Source organism: Cibotium barometz, chromosome 34, assembly GCF_041138505.1.
Source record: "Cibotium barometz isolate CiBa-2024 chromosome 34, ASM4113850v1, whole genome shotgun sequence".
Lineage (NCBI taxonomy): Eukaryota > Viridiplantae > Streptophyta > Polypodiopsida > Cyatheales > Cibotiaceae > Cibotium > Cibotium barometz.
The window spans coordinates 38,923,356-38,945,641 of NC_141079.1; the positions used below are offsets into that span (position 1 = coordinate 38,923,356).

The 22,286-nt window shown below is 44.5% G+C and overlaps 1 protein-coding gene across 8 annotated transcripts in view; it reads left to right on the forward strand.

The window, feature by feature from the left end:
- The first annotated feature begins 1,708 nt into the window (after window positions 1-1,708).
- LOC147619001 (uncharacterized) overlaps window positions 1,709-22,286 on the forward strand; it is a 121,914-nt gene continuing 101,336 nt past the window's right edge. For 2 of the 8 annotated variants that reach the window (XR_015262006.1, XM_086774213.1), the window contains exons 1-4: window positions 1,710-3,757; window positions 3,876-3,931; window positions 16,829-16,960; window positions 17,049-17,190. Coding sequence is in view for 6 of the 8 variants with exons in the window: in XM_086774213.1 (XP_086630339.1) it covers window positions 2,519-3,757; window positions 3,876-3,931; window positions 16,829-16,960; window positions 17,049-17,190 (1,569 nt within the window). In the remaining 2 variants the exon portion in view is untranslated. Of the gene's footprint in view, window positions 3,758-3,875; window positions 3,932-16,828; window positions 16,961-17,048; window positions 17,191-22,286 lie in introns of all 8 variants that reach the window. The other 6 variants (XM_086774211.1, XM_086774212.1, XM_086774207.1 and 3 more) reach the window with 4 other exon arrangements.

Genomic DNA, 22,286 nt, shown 5'->3' on the forward strand with positions numbered 1-22,286 from the left:
AAGGACATACTGCGAGAGAGAGAGAGAGAGAGAGAGAGAGAGAGAGAGAGAGAGAGAGAGAGAGAGAGAGAATCCTCCCTGGGATGGCTTTGAGAGAAGTTTAGTGGTTAAACCCTTGGCTTTGAGACAGAGAGAGGTCGAATTCCAAGTCCTTCTTGGGACCTTCCTGGGACTGTGGTGCACATGCCTGTCCCAAGGGAGAGCTTACCAACTCTTATGCTAAGGAGAGAACCATATTGAGTATTTCCACTTTGTCCCAAGAAGATTATAATATGCACACAGAAGCAACAAAGACCATGATGCAGACAAGACATGCTTGATGATTGTGAGTTTTCTTGTCAAAGATAAATGTGTTGAGTTTCAGTAGACCAGTTTGGATTGCATCTTCTCAAGGAACCAATCAAATCTCTGCTTAGTTGTGAGTTCTACTCAAGTAGTCGGATGACACATCCATGGTTGACCCATTTGAATCCATACTTAGTCGACCAGTGCTCAGGTCTGTCATCGCTTCAGATTTGGCAAGGCTATTGATAGAGCCAGGCAGGTCGCAGAACTCATCAACAATATGCAAGAAAGCATCAACATTGTTCTCAGCATATTCCTTTTATCATTAGAGTGATCATTTGTTTAGGGTGTCTGGTAGCTTGAGTCCTTGGATGAGTCCCCTCTCCTTATAATATTGTACATTAGCCAGGAGGGGTTCAATTACCATGGCAAAGAGTAGCATTGGCCATGAGTGCTTGTATCATCTTGCAGAATCTTGCCCCAAATCCCATTCTTTCAATGAGACTGCTAGCATGAAGTCCCATCTCACCCCGTCCTATGCCTTGTTAAGGTCAAGATTCAAGAGCATATAGGGCACATTTTGTGTGAGGGCCTGGTCTCAGTACCACATTACACATTGAGGATGGCTTCATGGAATTTCCTGCCTTGCATAAATCCAAATTTGGTTGGGGTCAACCCGTTTGGATTGAGGATGGCTTTTATTGTTTCTTGTCTTGCACAAATCCAAACTATGAGGGTAGTTGCTTGGCTTTCCCAGTTTGGTCCGTTGCTTTTCTACGATGGCAATGATAGAGGCACTACCATTTTCATTCGTAGAGGTATTGCCTAGCATGGTTTGTTGTAGGATCTCCGTGACTCACATTATAAACTCCCCAAACAGAGGATTGACACCAGTTGGGAGATTGTTGCTAGTATTATGGCATAGTAGATTTGGAGAGCTAGAAGCACGGAGGTTATCGAGGGTGTCCAGATTTTTGAGTCTCAGTGCATTAGCACTATATGGGGTGATATCATCCATACTCTCATGGCTACTTGGGCTCGTATTCAGGGGTCCTCTGTGTGTGTACGCAAAGCGCGTTGTATTTATGCGGGGGTGGGACCATGGCATTTTCTTTTCCTTCTAGTCCCATAGGTCTTTCATGGCACCCTGATGCTCCATATCGGTTGAGATCACCTTACATATTGGGGTGATTCTATTCTATTCCGGCTTATAGCCGTGATTGTTATATGCTTTTTTCATACTTAATAGAAGTCTCTTTCCTGGAAAAAAAAAAATGGTCAACCACTCTAGGGAGGATGTACTTAATTCCAAAGGCCATAGCTTTAGCATAGATTTTACGCGAGGTGTTCAACATTGTGAGTCTCCTAGGTGGAGTTTGTTAGCCCTATTTGGGATAAGCTTGATGTGTTCACATTTGTCGAAGCCCCCCCATTAGGAAGACAAGCACTGATCATATCGCACAGGTCATGTTTGTTGATGAGTTCCCAAAAGTGCCAGAAGAATTCCACTGGCAATCCATCTGACCCTGGTGACTTTAATTCTACTGGCAATCCATCTGCTAGCTGCACACATTTCAGATCATCAGGAACGAAGGCTCGTCTCCCTATGAGGTATACAGTGTCATTGGGCACTTATATGTGGAATCTAGACAGAAACTCTCTCTTTCCTCATAGATGGTGTACAAAACATGCTTCTATTTCCTTGGGTCTTTCCAGGGTGCGACCATCTTGGTCTACTACCCTGGTAATGGCTTCTCTGGTACTTTTTCCTTTTCTTACGAAAGGGGCAGTCACCTTCCTTGAGCCACTCTGGTCCCTTCTGCCCTGAGATGTTCCTGCTCTATCAGGTGTTCTTCTAGGGAGGCTATCAGGCTTTTGACTGTGTCATCCTCTACGATTGAGCGGGAAGCTGGGTACAGAGACCGCCTCAGGTGTTTCAGTCTTGCTCTTCCTTCTCGCCTGGCTTTTGCACGGCCGTGCTGCCTGGAGGTAGAAGGCTGGGAACCCAAATCGGGGCGCTGGCCTAATTAAACACGACGATGAACCTTTGTGTGCGCTAAATGCAACCCAATTATGTTCAATAAATTCTCCCAGATTTAGTTAAAATCTTATTTCAAGGCAGATAGTTACATGCGCATGTGCACGTTTGAAAGAGGAGGGCTAGTTGCACCGAGCCTCCTGTGTGTGCGCGCGCAATACGCAGCTTGCCTGCGTAGCAGAAAACGACTTCCTCATGTCAAATCAGCAAGGCGATTTCCAAGGTGATATACCTGCAGCCATGGAAGTTACAGGCGAGGCCCTTGTTGCGAAAATGTGGTCCAGAAAGACCGAAACTGCTCTGTGCAGGGATCGCATCAAGAAATCAAATGGCGAGCCCAGAGCTGAAGAAACTGCCCAGGTTAAAGAGAAAATGGATGACAATGATGACGATGTTAAGGAGAATGTGGATGACGGCAATTTCCACGGTGATATACCTGCAACCATGGAAGTTACAGGCGAGGCCCTTGTTGCAAAAATGCGGTTCAGAAAGGCCGACATTGCTCTGTGCAGGGATCGCATCAGGAAATCAAATGGCGAGCCCAGAGTTGAAGAAACTGCCCAGGTTAAGGAGAAAATGGATAACAATGATGACGGTGTTAAGGAGAATGTGGATGACAACGATGGATATGAATTCCGGTTTGATCTCCTTGGTGGAGATGGCACAGATTTGCCATGCTCTGCCTTCTTTGATGGTGCATGGCAAGAAACGTCAGCAGGAAAGCATGAAGATCATGTAGCCAGTGACTTCCATGCGGACAAGCAGGAACCAGTAGCAGAAAAGCAAGGAGACAATGCTGTAATTACAGAGCTCCAAATGACACAAGAAGAAAGTGCTTGTGATGCTGATGATGCCATGCCCCGGAGCATGATGCCCCCAAACAATGATCCCTTTGTTCCAGGCATAGATATGGATGATGCAGATGAATGGGAGGTGGAGGATGTCTTAAAGCTACCTGCTTATCTTCCTACACAGAACAATACTACTAGCTCAAGCTGCGATTGCTTGAATCTACATCACACAACTGTAGATGAGAGTGCCGGATCATGTGTGAGTACTTGCAATGATCACAACCAAGAAGAATTCAAACACAACAAGTTCTCTATCCTAGCAGAGACAAGCTCCCTTGGATCGGCAATAGGGAAAAGCTCAGAGGCAGCTCTAGGTTTGGAACAAAGTGACAAACACACACACATAGCACAGATACTTGAAAAAGTTGAAGAGTATAGCACAGGTGAAATTTGTCATAGGACTCTAGATTCAGGAGATTCTGCGCTTCTGCCTACAATACAAGACCCCGAGTTGATGAATAGCAAAGGTGATGGTCGGGGCAAATTATTGGGGTTGGGTGGTGGAGATGATATTGTGGAGGCACAGTCATTTTTGAATAACATAAAACAAAAGAGCAATACCAGACTCAAGATCCTTGAAGTGGTCAAATTCTCTCTCTCTCTCACACACACACACACACACACACACACGCACTCAGTTCTTTTTAGCACAAGGGTGGGTAAAATGCAACTTTGTAATGAATGCTTTTGTTTGTTAGCAGGTTTCCCCCCCTTCAAGTCTTGACACCAAGGCTGATTCAGAACACTTAAAAACAGAGTAAGGCTGCTTCATTTAGATTGTTGCTATGCACATTGTTAAAAAATGACAACTATGTGGTACAACCTATTTCATGTGACGAGAAAATAGATGAGGAACAAATACCAACTTTATTGCTGGATAGGAGGAAAACGCTGGAGGAATCGGAGGATTTATCAGGCCCACATGCAGCAGTAGGTCCGCTTGGCTGGTTTGCTTTTTGCCAAGTTGGCGAAGTTGATCAGCTTTATCTTGGCAGTGAACTTGGGCACCCCTTCACGAGGCCTGTGGTTTCCCTTGCTGCCCAGAATCTGGTGTATAGGCTGTCTATACAGGATTTCAAGGAGTGACATTGTTGAAATCCCTCAGGGTGCCCCAACCTCACTAAATATCCTTTCTTCAAGGACTATTTGCACTTGGGGTGCCATCTTCAGCTTGATAGGTGTCGTCACTCCCATGGGTGTGGCCACAATGTCTCGCCAAGGTATGTCATGTGCACCTGCTCACGGGTGCCATGTGGCTATATTTTTACGAAGTGCATATAACAGCTACCTTTTCCTAGAAAGGAGACTTCTATTAAGTATGAAAATTTTTACAAAATGGAGATTTCACATCAAGCAAGGTGGAGATCTCAACCAATCAGGAACCCTGTGCTGCCAATAGGGTCCCGAATGAGAGGATGTGAAAAAGATACCAATGTCCCACTCTCTCATAAACTGACCGGATCCCTGGATTCTGGCCGAGGTAGCCATAATGGTGTGAATAATATCTCTCCAAATCCTGCAAAGACACTGAGAAACAAGAACGGGAGTACCCTCAATGGCCTCAGTGCATCTAGCCTTCGAGATATTCCAGGCAGAGATGCTAGCAATAATCTCCCAAGAACTGTCCAACCTCTGTGCCGGAGGGACAGTGTGAAAGTGGCAAATCCTGAAGACAACACTGCCGAGCAACTCCTTGCGTAACCATAATGGCCAAGCTCCTGGCAGTGCCCTCGAATCTCAGCTGAGGCCTAGACTGTGTCAACCAAATGATAGAACCAAAAGAAATGATAGCATCCCTCTTAATCCTACCAAAGAGGTGTGCAATCGCACACCAAACCCTTAGTGCTTCCCTGCATTCCCATAAACAATGGTAAACTGACTCCGAAACTCCTACACATCTAGGGCATGCTGGGCAAGCACCAGTAAAACAGACCTCCATTGATTGGTGACCAAGCCACCATGAAGGGAAACCCAAATAAAGGAGGAAATTAGTGGCTTCCTATAAGAATGCCACAATCTTTGCCAAAATACCCTCTGAATGTCAATCGAAATGCCATAAGACTCCCAATGGGGTTAAGAGTAGGGACACTTTGAATGTGTCCCAAGATAAGATGTCTGGCATTCCACACCGTATAACTGAAAAAAGGCATGCTTTTCAAAGGGTTACAAGCATCCTTCCACTCCCACTCACCGGGGTAGCAAATGTTTGATAGGGCAGCCACCATACAATCAAAGGCTAACACTCTGTGATCATCCCTGGGGGGGTGGGGGGGCGGTTCAACAAAGACGTGCTTCCCTAACCTGCCAACGACTCTGACTGGACGAATCTGGGGGCACTTAATAAGGTCGTGCACATCACATCTCTCCAGCTGCCATCCATCCTGTACAAAAAAAAAGACCGGTACATCATCCTCCCTAGGCAAGGAGAGACCCATAACCTGAAGAGGAACACCTGTCCCAGAAAAAACCCCAAACCAAGAATGATGACGACCTTCCAAAAAAGATCCAGTAATCTAGTGGTTGGGGATGTGGTTGTATATATTTTTTTGTAAACTGAAGCCATGGGCTACTTCGAGATATGGACTCCCTTGTATACATGTGTCTAGAGCCTCTCAAGTGCTTCATGAAATCCAATCTCTGCATCTCGGTGAGGCTCTGAAGCCTCTTCCAAGCCAGCACTGTGGGGCATAGGGTCTCCTAGCCAGCCCAAAGAATATACATAGCTGCCCCAAGAGGCCTACCATGCACATCTAATATCAAATCATTCCACAGAATGGGCTGTCGGTTAGCTTCCTCCACTGAACGAGGGGGGATGTGTACCAAAAAACTCCTCAGGCAGTCCCAAAACAGGGGGGATGAAGGGGAGCGGTGAACTGCATCCGAAAAAATAAAGCGTGAGCTGAGAGTCCAGTCACCTCCGTGAACAGGGACACACTTCGTGATCTGCTGCATGAGAAAGTCCTTCCATGGCTCAGTGCCTGGAAGAAAGCCGCTAACAACAAGCTTACAGAGCAAAGCCTTACATTGCACCTCAGGGTCAATGATATTCAATCCCCCTTCCTGCTTAGGCCTGATAATGGTTTCCCAAGCAACTCTGGCCCTGGTGTGTGCATTTCCATCAAGCCCTGACCAAAGAAAGTTCCGAATAAGGCGATGAAGCTGGCCAATGCAACCCTTATGAAAAATCCAGCACAAAGCAATATGTGAATCCTCAAGGAACAATGCCGTATCATCTGCTAACTCAGAATCCAAAAACTCTTCCTCCGTACATAAAGGCAGCCTGAGACCCACAACACTGGGGGCAGTCCGAAGAAACCTTCTCATAGCCTCAGCTACAATGAGGTATGGTAAAGAGGCGAGGGGACAGCCTTGCCTCACCGAATGGGAAATCTGAAAACGCTCGCCGCGCCCCCCACAAGCTAAAACAGTGCTATGAGCCTCCCTGGACAGGCAGGATCCAGTTTTGGGAAAACCCCATGTGTGCCATAGTGCCCTCCAAAAAATCCCAATCCACTCTGTCATAAGCTTTTTCAAAATCAAGCAAAAGAATGGCAAGAGGCTACTGACTAGGCTTTGCCCACTTGACAGCTTCCAGAAAGAAAAGATGTTATCAAATATACTCCTTCTTGGGAGGAATCCATTCTGTGTATCATGGATAGTCCTTTGGAGAATCGGCTGCAACCTTATATTCAAGGCTTTAGCTAAGATCTTATATGCAGATCCAAGGAGAGTGATGGGCCTCCATTGCTTGATGTCAGTCTTGTCCCCACTCTTGGGGATAAGGTGAATCAGCCCCTCTGTGAGGTATGGCAGCATCATACCCGACAGCCACATTTCCTGAAGGGCAACAGTGATAGCATCTCCAATATGATCCCAAAAAAGAATAAAGAAGGCGGGAGAAAGACCATCATCCCCTGGGCATGAACCACTGGAAAGAGCATGCAGTGCGTGAAGGAATTCATACTTAGAGAAAGGGGCATCCAGGGAAGAACAAAGCATCTGTAATGACCCTGGGCATGCACTCCCAAACTTTCTGCCATGCCACATCTCTCGGAGGAGAGGGCACCTCTGCAGCAGTCAACAAAGACCGATAAAAATATGAAGCAATACCCCTTACCTTATCAGGCTCAATCTGAACCTCACCCTGTGAATCCTGCAAGTACCTCACAGAATCCCTGCTATGGGAAGGCCTGTGCGCTGAAAAAAACTCTTTGTTGCATCTGCCACCCATCTGAGTCCAAAGAGCCTCGTTCGCGTGAAACGTGAACTCAACCCTCCTGTCCATGGCCAACTGCAGCTCTGCTCTAACTGTGGTCAAGAGGTCTGTAATCCAAGCGGCATGTGGATGCTTTTCATGTTCCCTCTGAAGAGCTGAAATCCTACGCCTAATAGCTCTCTCCTTGTCCAGAGCCTTCTTCTTCTTGGACAAGGCAACGCTATGATAATGATGGCTGGTCCTCTCAAGAGCCAGCGCAATATTATGATGAGGATTAGGACCGTCACAAGATCTCCATATCTCTCTGATCTCAAGTTAGATGTCAGCATCTAGATAAAGAGAGTCAGGGATACGGACACGGGGAGAGGCCGAGCGACCAAGCCCCAGGCTCCTTGAGACACAAAATGACGGGGCAATGATTGGATTTGGTGGTGCCAGGCATAATAGCAATGGCGCCTCTTCTGTCTAGGGACCAATTATCCACATAAAATCTGTCTAGACGTGCAAAGATGCTCTCATCCCCGCTCCTGCGGTTATACCAAGAGAAAGATAAGGAGTTTGGCCTTCTCTGGAAGTGATCCTCAGTCCAGCAATCCGTGCCAAAAAAAGAAAGCGTGAACCTCTCCCATGAGGTTCACTCCTAAGGGTGTAAACCCCCTTCGCGTCCACCCTTCTTGTTAGAAGGTTGCTCAACCATATTGAAGTCTCCTCCCACTATCCAATGATCAACCTGGGGGGGAATGACATTTGTAATGGTGTCCCAAAAGGCCACCCTTTCACCTCTCACATTAGGTGCATAGATATTCAAGATTCCCAATTTTTGACCCTCATGCATGATCAAGATCCGCTGCGCTCTAGCAGGGATGATAACACTGTGCCCAATAACATGAGGCATAACAGATGCTGCCACTGAAATGCAAACACCCCCTCTAGTCCCAACAGCCGAGGACTAGAAGGTGTGGCCAGAAAGCATCTTACCAATTTTGCCACATTGAGATCTATCCAATTTGTGTTCTTGCAACAAAAGTATATCCATAGACCCTCCTGTAACAGCAGGGTGAAGCTGGTCCTTCAGAAGGCGCTTCCTACCACGGGTGGGAAGCCCTCCAAGGCCCTGAACATTCCATGAGACGATTCTCATGGAAGAGAAGAGGGTTTGACCCCCGATCTAAGAAGACGATGGGCAGCCTAAGGACGCCTCTCATAATGCTGGAGGACGGGATAATCCACGGGGCAAAGTCCACTGACATGCCCTTGTCTGAGGCCCTGCATAATACCTGCATATGTACGAGAAACCTGTGCGCCCTGCGGGGCATCAAGGGCAATGGCTGATGGATCTTGGAGAGCCAAATACCATAGCCCTTGTAAATATCAAGTACATATGAATAGATGGGGTTTCTTTCAAAATATGTGTTTAAATGCATACATTTGTGTGCATGGCTTATTTTTATTTGCGTGTATTGTTTTGTTTACCTGGACAATGCTTGGATTTTATTGTATGAGAAGCTCATGGATTTGGGGACACCTGGATTGCACCCATGGGTTAGTATGTTGCATAACCTGTCTTCAATTAACTTGTATTGATGGATTTGCACAGGAATAATTGACATTTTGAAGGCAGCCCACTTTTATATGCGGGTTTTCTATCTCCATGCATGCATGACAGTCTATCTAAGTATGGTTGATAAACTTCCTTTCCATGATGCGAAACCTCCATGCATGGTCAGAAACCCTCATGCATGTGACATGCATAGTTAGAAACCCCCATACATGCGACATGCTTGGCTAGAAACCCTCATGCATGCGACATGCATGGCCAGAAACCCCCATGCATGCAACATGCAAGCTTTTTTAGCTACATGCATGCATCATGCAATGCTTTATCTTTTCATGCACCTAAAAGTGTGCCATGCAAGCTTACTTTTCTTAAAAGTAAAGCATGCAAGCTCACTTTTCTCCAAAAGATTCATGCAAGCTAGTTAACTCAAAAGAAAAAGATAAAACGTAAACTTTTCCTCCTCTTTTAGCTACATGAGTCGCTACTTTGCTACAAGCCATCCTTTGTGAAGAAAAGACTTGCGCAAATCTCTCCCTATCACATCTTTTTATGAGCAATATCAACCACCCCTTCTCTTCTTGTAGGCGCCTCCTTCTAGACTCTATAAATTAAGATTTTCAATCTCATTTCAACACTTCTTGGCCTTTGTTTATTGCTCTATCTAATGCACTTATTATAGAGTATTTTTCCAGCCATACCATAGTGTTTTAACCTCTCCAAAACACTTAGAAGCCGGCTGAATTCTGATTTTCAGAATTGAAAGTCTCCATTGAAGCTAGAAGAAGAAGAAGACTATTTCTAAAGATTGAAGCTGTGGAAGAATCATCTTGGCTCCGGTTGCTACAAGTTCTATGTGGGAGAACCCTTGGGAAGTGCTGGGCATTTTCCTAAGGCTGATTTTTCAGCCACTAGATGGTTGATCTCATTAAAGTTAAGCTACATTTGTAGAAATCGTCATTGCTGGGCAATCTTGGTGAAGGGTGCTCGGCACCATATTGCTAGCTTGTAGCTGGGCTACTTGTGGACAAGTATAGTTTTTATAAGTTGTTTTCATGTTCAATCATTTTGGAAGAAACAGTGGTGTATGGCTGGGCCAAGCCACCCATTTTATGTATTTGTAAAAGTCTTACTCCCTTAAGGCAATACATATCCTTCAAAGGGGCGGGGGGGGGGGGGGGGGGGGGGGGGGTCTAGCCCATCTTCTGGTCCCTAGTGCAGTATCATTTCTTTTCAGTACTTCCACATTGTATAATCATTTGTTATGGCTATGTATAAGGGATATGGCAGTGATCAAAGGATGATAATTTTGTGATTTCAGTACTAAATTCTGTATAACTGCACATCCGTTTGTGACAATTATTGCTTCCACAGCCTTGGATAAAGGGACATGCAGATCGGGTGTGGCATATAAACAAGTTCTTAGCCTTGTGGAAAGGTAATTTGGGAAAGATATGGCAAAGCAAATTGCGTTTAAAACAGAAGGTTTTTCTATGGAGATGTCTCACGGGAACGTTCTCAGTAGGAGAGTATATAGCAAAGCAGAAAATTGCGGCTCCAATTTTTTGTGGTGCAATCATCAGATGGAGAGTATTTATCATTTGCTATGGGCATGCGTTGACACAATGGGATTTTTCTGAATCGTTTATTTTCGGATATGTGAACAAGAGTCCTTGGGGTGACATTTGGGAAAATGTTTTGGATATTTGGAAGATATCCTTCCATAGTGCAAGAATATGCTCTTTTCTTTGCCTAGGCGAGAGATTGGGTTATATGGACAATATGGCTGGATCGTAATTACGAGGTGTTTGCACAACCTTGGATCGACAAGTATGTATACTTCCGTCGATCATTACGTAGTCCTTGCATGATAGATTTGAGCTGCAACAGATTGATCAATAGAACTATGAAGTGTTTTTCCACTGTTTTTAGATGTACTTTAATGAGAGCCTCTCACTTTGAGGGTTCTCAAATATAAGATAAAATAGTGGTTTCACAAAAAAAGTTAAGGGTTGGCTAAGAAGAAACTACAATAGAGCATTGGGCTGAGTATTGTGGTCAACATTTTCTATCATCTTTTGTACTTAGAAAATCCAGTTGTAACATTTTCTTTTTTACATAATACAATACAATAGTTCAGGGCTATTGTGTGTGGTGCGGTGTTTGTATTCCGCTGCTTTCCTTTCTATCTTTAAAAACCCTAGTACATACACACAAGAGCTCTATTGGACACAAGAGCTGCATCTAATAGTTCGTTTGCCTTTCCCGTTCATGAACATGACTCTGTTTGGCTCAAAGGAAAGCTCAGATTGCTCTTTGCAGTAGTCTTTGTCTATGAGGACTGCAATCATCTCATCATAAGTCATTTTGTGAGCCACCCTGAGCCACCCTTAGTACAGTCAAGGTTTATGAGAGTTTTGAAACCTCTTCTATACTCGATAGAAGCACGGCTTTCTTATCATCCTCATCCATTGCAATTCCCAAGCCAGAGAGGAGTTGTATTATAGAGCCTAGATTTCTCAAATGTTCTCCCAAAGTTTCTCTTTCATTCATTTTTAAGTGGAATTTTGTTTTGCTTAAGGAAGATTTTGGAGTGAATGATTTTATTACCAAACAAGTTTTCCAACTTGTCACATACCTCCTTTGAGCTCTTTGTGAAATCCACGTGATGAATGAGGTTGTCAGACAACCTGAGCCCGATTAGCGCCATGGCCTTGTCATTATGGTCATTCTATGTGCGAATCTTCTCCACTCCGTGGCTTGGTTTGAGGTCTGTGCTATTGACCACATTCCAGACACCATCTCTCATCATCAGGAGACGCATCTTTATTTGCCACGTTTGGAAGTTGTTTTCATTGAACGTTTGGAAGTTGCTTCCATCTCTCATCATCAGGAGATGCATCTTTATTTGCCACGTTTGGAAGTTGCTTAGCGCTGTTGGTCTCCATGATGCTCTACTTAGAAAAGCCCCAAATATTATAAATGGTGAAGTGGGTATATAGAAATATGTCACCTCATCTGTGGAAAGCTCCAAAGTAGTGTTGATGTTGTTACTAGCGTTGGAGGCGATGAGAGCAGCAGGAGGCGGCAGCGAAGGGCGCCTGTAAAGCCACCATGTGTGGTGAAGAAAGGACTAGGCACGGGCGCAGAGCTAGAACAATCGGCTGGTGGAGATAGGCGAACAACCGTCGACTGGGCGGAGCACAGGAGTCTGAGGCAAGCACCGTGCTCAGAGTAGGTGGGAGTAGATGGGAGCGAGGTGAAAATTAGCTAGAGAGCTAGGCTCTGATACCATTTGTGAGCTTACGGTTGGAGGGTCCAAGCTACGGTGGATTGAAGGTATCCATGTTGTGAGCGTAGAGAGAGAAAGAAAGAAAGATTTCATTAACGTCTTCTAAAGGCCAAAAAAAGGCCTACGAGACAAAACCTGTGTACATTATCATCATGTCTCAATGGAAATCAAATGGATACAAAAGAAAAAAAGTACTAAGTACTCTCTAACGTGGAGATAAATATCGTACAAGGCTCTGGTTAACTACTGTAGGGTGGGTCGGAGGGAGGGGGGGTAAATACATCCAATAAAGCATCTAGCTCCAACCGGTGCCAATGATTGGGTGTATGACATCAGGTTAGGGGCAAGATATCTCCCAATCTGTGCTAGATCAATCTGGGGTCCTCTCTGCTATGTCTCCTCAAGATCTCATCAATGTGTGTCTGGTGGAGACCTGGGGGGCGAGGGCCAGGTGGGTGGGGGCGTCTCCTAGATCGAGAGAGAGAGAGTATTGCACGATTTAATGATAGATGTCAAAACCCTTCACAAGTACATGCTTTTGTAGGCTAATAGCCTTATCTTTTGACCTATAGAAATCACACACACTATATCAATGACACATGGCACACTTATTCTATCCTCTCATAGCAGGGCGTTCACACCTTAAGAGGGTGTTCACACACATTAAGCTCCGAATCTTAACATTGCCATCTCCCACTGCCCTTGTTGTGTGTGTTTCCCTTCTTTACGCTAAGCAAGCGTCATACAAGGATGGGTGAACAAGTTTGGTCTATGTGCAGGCTATGGCATCCATTGAGCTGGATGGAATCGAGGACGTTTGGAAGAAGTTTTTTGATCAGTATGGTCACCTTTCCAACTCTGAGTTACGAGATGAGCTGCCACCATCTCGGCCTGAGGGTCACCATATGGAGCTCACTTAGATGCTGAGCCTCCGTTGCAAGCTCCCTATAGGATTAGCGTTGATAGAGCTTAAGTAGCAATCGGAGGAGATGTTGGGCGTGCTGGAGTTTTGGTCCTCTTGGTCAAAAAAGAATTCCTAGAATCACAGTGGGGATTTTGTTTCATGTTCTTAGAAAGTTGATAACCTCAGCATTAAGTGTCTATATAATACATCATACATAGTAAGACAAGGCCATCTCAAAATCGAGGTTGGAGAAAAGCAAGGCAGCATTTTCATTTCTCATCAATTATATGGGGCAAAGAACTGCAAGCATTTGCCGTGGTTGAATGCAAGACAAAATAGATGTTTCTATAATCTACCAATCTGTAGAAGTTAGGGTTTGTGCAGGGGAGGGGAGAGAGAACACACGATATCCACAAATGCTAAGATTGCATTAACACAAAATGAATAAACAAAGATAGATGATTTTCCATTACCAAAAATGTACATATATAGCCAATGGCCCATATCATCTCAATCCTTACAACAAATGATGTCTTGCTAAGTCATCTAGTTCTTTATTAAATTGCCCTAACACTGGTCCAAACCTTAGGTATTCCAACACCCTCCCTCAATTCGAAGAGGTGAGGAGCTTGAGAATTACAGGTGATCTTAGTTGCTCAGTCTCTTTAAGTCTACAAAATATGATGGCCTTTGAACATCCATGATACCACCACCCCAGTCAGCTTACACAAGACACTCTCTAAGTTTGCCTTTTGTGAATTCCAGAGACAAGTGACTTGCCATTTACATGAAAAATCATAAGGTCGATGAAGATTTGCAATGTTGAAGCCATCCCACATACAAGAACCTCCCTTGAACAGACCTTGCATGAAAGCAAGAGGTGAGGGCAATGATCGATTCTATCATTTCTGTTTGAAGCACAGATCCTATCGATGAAGTGCATGCCAATGATGCCCGTGCTAGACGGCCCACGAAAACCTGCACATGTACACACCAAACTTTCACCAAAATGGACCCTAAAGTTATAGGGTTTTAAGCCATAAAACTTATATCTATTGCTGGACTACTACCCGCCACACAGTTGAAGAAAAGATCTGCTACAACTAATGATGCCGCATTGCTGCTGCTGTTGGAGGCCTCCAAGCTGTACTCACTGTCAAATGCCGATTGCTGTTGATTGGTCCATGTCATGTGCATGACATGCTCATGGACATTCTCAGGGCTAATCCAGAAGGGGCAGCCAAGCAAAAGAGCATTAGAACTAGGACATGGAGCACAGAGTGCTGTTTGGCAGTGTAAGGATTGGAGCAAAGGCATGAAGAAGGACTGTCGGCTGCGTTGGAGGCTGTCGGGAGCAAAGGATTGCTGTCGGCTGCATGAAGACCAGACGGCGCTGATTATGGACAAAAAGAGGCCAGTCGGCTGGCCGACCAGCAGTAGGCCAGCAGCCCAATATTCCAAAGTGCGTGTAAATAGCATGGATGCTCATCATTGTACTCATTCAACTCTTTATGAGTTCGGTCCTTAGGGTCGTTGGTCTAGGACAGATTTTGGGTGTCTATCACCTTTTGTATAAGGCAGCCCATGGCTGTAGTAAGAGGTACCTTTTTGTACCATCAGAATATACTGAATTTCCAGCCATATCTCTCTCTCTCTACTCTATCTTCATGTCTGCGTTTTTGCATCAGCATGTTCTCAGTGGTGTTTAGGGCTGAAAGAAGACTCCTAGAGCTTCCGCGTGTTACATTGGTATCAGAGCATTAGGCTCAGCAAAGCTAAACACTGAATTAGTTCCATATGATGGTGTACAAGTCCAAGGTACAGGAAAGTACACGGATACGAAGCCCAAGGCAAGGAACACAGAATCGGGAAGAGCTCCCAGGAGGTTTGTTGGTGGCCACAAAGTCAGAGGGGATGGCAGTCCCATATGATAGTGTACAAGTCCAAGGTACAGGAAAGTACACGGATACGAAGCCCAAGGCAAGGAACACAGAATCGGGAAGAGCTCCCAGGAGGTTTGTTGGTGGTGTTCCACAAAACGAGAGGGGATGGCAGTCCTGTGGGCCAGATAGGTTCTCGGGCAACGGTCCCAAGGGAGGATTATCCTCCAAGGGGTGATGTGAGAGTGCCAGACTCATTTCTCTGGAATGAAGACCAAGACAGTGTTTAGAGTTAGGGCAAGAATGGATTGGGGATTGGAGGAACAGATGCATAGATCTTATTCAGAGACAGAGTGGTTTTGGAGACCGGGCTGGGTTTTTAAAGAAAAGGGTTGCCAGGGATGGGTGGATGACAGAGAGACTTCGGGAAAAGATTGGGATGATGACAGTCATCCAAGAACAGGTTGGATTCCCGTCATCAAGTTTAGCAGAGGGGGATGTCATGTGCATGACATGCTCATGGACATTCTCAGGGCTAATCTAGAAGGGGCAGCCAAGAAAAAGAGCATTAGAACTAGGACATGGAGCACATAGTGCTGTTTGGCAATGTAAGGATTGGAGCAAAGGCATGAAGAAGGACCGTCAGCTGCGTTGGAGGCTGTCGGGAGTTGAGGATTGCTGTCGGCTGCATGAGGACCAGACGGCGCTGATTATGGACAAAAAGAGGCCAGTCGGCTGGCCGACCAGCAGTTGGCCAGCAGCCCAATATTCCAAAGTGCCTATAAATAGCATGGATGCTCATCATTGTACTCATTCAACTCTTTATGAGTTGGGTCCTTAGGGTCCTCAGTCTAGGACAGATTTTGGGTGTCTATCACCTTTTGTATAAGGCAGCCTATGGCTGTGGTAAGAGGTACCTTTTTGTACCATCAGAATATACTGAATTTCCAGCCATATCTCTCTCTCTCTACTCTATCTTCATGTCTGCGTTTTGCATCAGTATGTTTCCAATAGTGTTTAGGGCTGAAAGAAGACCCCCAGAGCTTCCGCATGTTATAGTCCACCACTTGTGATGCAGGGCGCCTTGGGGCTTGATTGCTGCTTACTTGCTCTGCTGTGGGCGACGTTTAGAGAGGTAACACCTGTGTTAGTACCAGTGTTAGTGGGTCTGTGAGCAGCTTGTGGAGGTGAGACCAAGCTTCACCTCTGGACATTGGTCAATGTTGCATCAGTCCTCGTATTTGGTCCTATCTATTTGAGTCCAGATCTGCAGGGAGAAGGGTTTGTGGAACTCACAGCAATATGTTTACGATTTAAGGCTGCATTTGCATTGAGCCTTCTGAGCCTTGAAAGCAATGTTGGGGACCTGTTTTAGTAACACAGTCTCTTGCTTGAGGCTATGGTACTCTAGTTGAGATTTCTCATGAAAATCCAAGGAAGGGCATGTGTATGTGTGCTGCCTTCACCGACTGTTCTCATAGTCGCTGCTATAGGCTGAGCTTCTTCTCTATGAAGGTAGCTACGCTGGAACCAACAGCCTCATGGAGCAGGGTGCTAAAAATTGAGAGGGCCTTATTTCAGGCCAAGCCCCATGAACAAAATGGGGTCTAGGCCTACCGCTGGACGAAACAGTGTGCGATCCTTGCTGCTGCTGTTGCATACTTTGGCGAGGGCCATCATTTGTAAATAGTGAGGCTTTTGGTTGCATCCTCGTAGTTTTACACATTACTTGGTATGATGATGGCTGAAGCATTTCAGGGTTTTATTACAACTGATCTAGATGGATTTGAATCCAACATATGTACAGGCTAGAGATTATCCAAAAACTTGACATGAAGCTTCAACAACTAGAAAATGTGGAGCCTTCAACTTGCTCTTTCAGATATCCCTTGTCATCAGAAGGGAGAAAAGGCGTTCCTACAGCTGTGCTTTATTTGAGGTTACTCCTTCACTCTAATCAACATACTATTAAGGCTTCTAATTTTTTAAAGTCACTTACAAGATCTCATGGCCTCCTAGAGAAACAGGGATGAGAGGAAAAAATGGAAAAGACAGCTGCTTTTGAAGAGAACTCTAGAGAAGCTTGATCCGATTGAGAATCAAAATTACAATAAACACATCCTAAGGAATGTTCGCCTTGGACCAAGGGCACGCTATTTCTCTCTCACGGTAATACATTTCAAATGAATAATTTGTTTTTTCAAAACTACATGAAGCCCATATATACATAATCCATATTCATATGTATGCCATTACTTTCTCCTTTTAATCTCTCATGAGGTTTGAAGAGTATAGTTTTACATACACGCTTTGAGATTAGACATTACTTCAAGAGAAGCACTCCATTGATTGTGATAGAATTGTCTTGTTCCAAGCTCCAGCCTCTATAAGTCCCAAAGAAGAGAACTTCTCCGAGTCATGGCATTCTTAACTACAATTGCACCAAGACATAGGTCTCCAAGTTTTTCATCAACATCCTCCACTTATTTGGGATCTTGTCACAAGCATCAACAATGTCATCAAATGCATTGGGACACAGTGGGCTAGAGCTAGATAGGAGGAGACGAATTGAGTCCTGATGGTGAAACCGGCCTTCAGAAAACTTGACGGGCGGTGAACACACTTAATCACACTTTAATCACTTTAGGAACTGGAATAATAAATTTGGAAGTAAAAGAAAATATTTAAGTGCTCCTGCACAAGAGACCAATTGGCCCCAAAGTGTGGCGCCCCCGTAGGTATTTATTTATAATTCAAAATCGGCGTAGCCCTTGCACAACTCCTGAGAAGATTCTTCCTTGATCCACGGGGAAGAAATCTCCTTCAAGCTTTCACCCAAGATGATGTTGTCGAATACAAAGGCGTTGGCCTCTATTTATACAAATTTGGGGGAAAAGCATAGTTTTTCCCCTTAGAAAAATCTACTAGAGAGGCTTTTATTCATAAACCATCGAGTAGCTTTTCTTAAAAAAAAAAAAAAAAGGGCTGCCTGGCGTTTTCTTCTCTTCGCTTTTCCTTGTGCGATTAGTTGCCGCGTGGATGCCCATCGCGTTTCCTTGCTTTCCTATTTTGCTCATGCGCGTGCCCAATCATGTGGCAGCCAGCTGCCATCACTTCAGCCAGCCGCCCGCCTTGCGCTTGCTTGGCTGCTGCCTACGCTTGGCTGCTGCCCTTGCTTGGGTGCTGCTGCTGCTATGCTTGGCTGCTGCTTCCTGGCGCTTGGCTGCTGCCCATGCTGGGCTGCCCACGTGGCAGTACCTGCAGCCGCCTTGGCTCCTGAGCAACAGCCAGCCACACGTGCAGTCCAGTCTGTGCAGCCTGTTGTACCTGCACACGTGTCACGTGTCGGTTGCTGATTGGGCTGAATCACAAGGTGCCTCAGCTGCTATTTCCTGCAACAAGGTAAGAGAAAAACCAAAAGCATGCACATGAACACACACACACCAAACATGTATCTGCATCCACACACGTGTACAAACTTACACACATGCATTTACTGGATTAAACATGATTAGTGAATGCTTAAACATACTTAAAATATAATTACAATGCTTAAGACAAGGAGGTAAAATACTCTGTCCTGTAACATACCCCCCTCTTAAAACAAAGCAATCGTCCTCGATCGTTCATTCAAAGGATCTGCCACAACTGAAACAGAACCCAAGAGAGCAACGAGAAAACTGTCCTGCCAGCTGAAACAGAACATCCGAGTAACATAAATCAAGAGCATCCACCTCGTGAATAGTCATGTCCCCCTGGATGCTTTACCTGCTCCGCTCATGGCCATCCCATAGGACCCACGATCAACAGTACATCATGAACATGAGTAAACAGTGATGCATATCAAACGAAAGTCTAGAATAGGCGTCCCCATTCTCTGAAGATATTCGTATATCCATGAATCAAACCATGTGACTAGTAGTACACACATATCATAGAAATCCCATAGGTAGATATACTGTCAGGTCAGTATCTCGGGTGTGCTGATAAGAACACCAAGCGACTTCCAGATCTCATCCAAATGAATTCTATGACAAAGGAGCGGAGTCACCCCCCTCTTAAGTAACAGGCAGTACTCGAGAATCCATAGCTGAACCTGTTGAAGCACTTTGTAAGGTAGGCTCCAAACCAAAAGCCTCGAGGTAAAGTTGTAGTACCCTCGGTGAATCTCCCAAGTCACCCTCCTCCATCCACTTCGAATCCATAGGTGAATAGTTCACAAACTTCACCAGATATCGACGTGAAACTTTCCCTTTGACTTTTCTTTCTTTATTTGCCAAAATTAGTTCCGTTTGAAGAATCTCATCAAGTTCTTCTACCTCTGGTTGTGGCTCATCAACCTGCTCTGTAGGCACCGCACCTCTGAAAGGTCTAAGAAGACTCACATGGAATGCATTATGAATCTTCCAAAGATCTGGTAACTGAAGACGATGGGAAACATCACTCATCTTCTCAATCACCTGAAAAGGCCCATAGTACTGCATACTCAATTTAGGATATAAGCTCCGTTTACCCTTCATTTTCCTGAGTCTAGCCTTCTCAAATCTCAAAAGCACCCAATCACCCAAATCAAAAACCAATGGTCGACGGTGAAGGTTTGCTGCTTTTCTCTATTTCTCTTGAGTCCTTTGAAGAGCCATTTTGACCTTTTTGTAAGCCTCATCCATATTCTCCACGAAAAGATCTGCCTCGAAGATCTTATCTTTTGTATGCAGGATCGAAGGTACTTTCTTCCCGCCTTCTACAATCTCGAAAGGTGCCTTTCCTATCGAAGTGTGAATGGTGTTGTTGTAAGCAAACTCCACCAAAGGAAGATACTTTTCCCATTGTTCTTTATGATCCGAAACATAACACTTTAGAAGATCCAATACAACTGAGTTGGCAATGTCCGATTGCCCATCTGTTTGTGGATGAAAAGACGATGAGAACTTCAACGAAGTCTTCATGTTCTCGAACAATGCTCTCCAAAATAAACTCGTCATTCTCGGTCACTGACAATAGATGTGGGCATTCCATGGTATTTGAATATATTTGTCAAAAATATCCTCACCATTTGCTCTGCATTAATCTTCTTCCTAACTGGAATGAAATGAGCCTGCTTACTGAAACGATCTATGATAGTCCATATGCCATCATTCCCACTCTTTGTTCTAGGAAGGTCAAAGATAAAATCCATAGCAATACTGTCCCACGGTCTATCTGGAATAGGCAAAGAATGAAGTAACCTAGGTGTCTTTTAACGGTCATACTTCACCTTCTGACAAATGATACAATCACGAAGAAAAGCATTAGCATCCCTAGGCATAGTAGGCCAATAAAAGAATGCCTCCAAAGCCTTCACTGTAGCTTCAATACCACGATGGCCTGCATAAGGTGGAGCATGGCATTTTGTCAAAACCTTCTGTCTCAGGTGAGATGTGACACACAATTTGTCATGCATCATCAACAATTCTTCCTTGAGAGAATAATGATCAACTCGCTCTCCTTTGGTCAAACGATCAAATTCCGCTCAAAATCTGAGTCATTAGCATACTATTCTCGCATATCAGCAAGTTCATGATGAAAGATAATGGAGACGGGGGCCACAGGTGGTTTCCTAGACAGGGCATCCGCTACCACATTCTTTTTGCCATCTACATGAACAATCTGAAAGTGAAACATGGACAAAAAGTTTGCCCATCTCATATACTTCTTTGAGAGCTTCGTTTGAGTAAGGAAATATCGAAGAGTCTAATGATCACTCTGAACAATGAAATCAGCCCCAAGAAGGTAATGCTTCCAAGTAGAAAGAGCATGAATAATTGCAAGAAGCTCCTTCTCATACACTTGTAGATTCCTTTCTGCTCTAGTGACAGAGTTCTACTCTCATAAGCAATAACATGTCCTTCCTACATAAGAACAGCTCCAATGCTATTCCTGCATGCATCACACTGTACCACAAAAGGTTTATGAAGATCCGGTAAAACCAAAACTGGACCAGAGGTTAGTTTTTCCTTAAGCTTGTTGAAAACTTCCACTTCCTTTACTGTCCATCAGAATTTTACATCCTTCTTGGTCAGGCGATGTAAAGGTGAAGCAATTTCTGCAAAGAATCGGATAAACCTCTTGTAATATGAACAAAGTCCTAAGAAACTTCTCACATCATGAATAGTCTGTAAATCCAGCCAATTCTTTATTGCTTCAACTTTTGCTGGATCCATCCTGACGCCATCCTTAGACACTATGTGCCCAAGAAAGTGAATCTCCTGCATGAAGAATTCACTCTTCTTTCCGTTGACAACCAACCTATGCTTTCTGAGTTTCTCAAAGACTTAGGTCAAATGCCCCAATGCTCCTCTGAGTGAGAAAACACAATCATATCATCAAAGAAAGTGCCCACAAAAGAACGGTGGGGTCGAAAAATCCGATCCATCATCCTGTTAAAAGTTGTTGGAGCATTCGTAAGACCGAAAGGCATGACCAAAAACTCATAAAGTCCAAAAGTTATCCTGAAAGCTGTCTTGTGCACATCTTCTGGCCTTATGCGAATTTGATGATATCCACTCTTCAGATCAATGCGATTGAAGTAAGCTGATCCCTGTAATCGATCCAAAATATCATCGATTCGAGGTATAGGGAATTTGTTCTTGATGGTAATCTTGTTTAGTGCCCTGTAGTCACTACACATCCGCCAAGAACCATCTTTCTTTTGTACCAAAAGCAGTGGTGAACAATAGGGTGAAGAGCTCGGTTGAATCAACCCTTTGTCCAACACATCACGCACTTGGCTCATAATCTCTTCTTGTTGGGCTGCACTCACTCTATAGGGTGGCTTATTCGGTGGTGAACTTCCTGGAATCAAATCAATCCCATGATCCTCAGGCCTGGTAGGCGGCAATTCCCCTGGCAAAGCCTCTGAAAAACAATCTTGAAAACCTTTGAGAAAATCCAATCTTTCCTTATCCAACTCAGATAAGTTAGAATTCGTGGTAAGCAGAAAGATGTTTCTTTATTAGACGAGAACTGGCCGAGGCCGATACAACATGAATAGATTCCCCTTTAAGCTTTACATCAAGAGTGTGTTCCTTATTCTTATTAGTGAGAGAGATTTTCCTGTTGAAAGTATCTACCACTGCTTTAACCTTATGGCGCCAAGGCATACCCAACAAAACATCACAACCCTCCAAAGGCATAATGAAGAAGTTATCCTCTTTGTCCGTGTAAGTCTGCACACTGAGACGCAGTTTCCCAATGATCGGTGTAACCTCAACCGAATGTCCAGGACA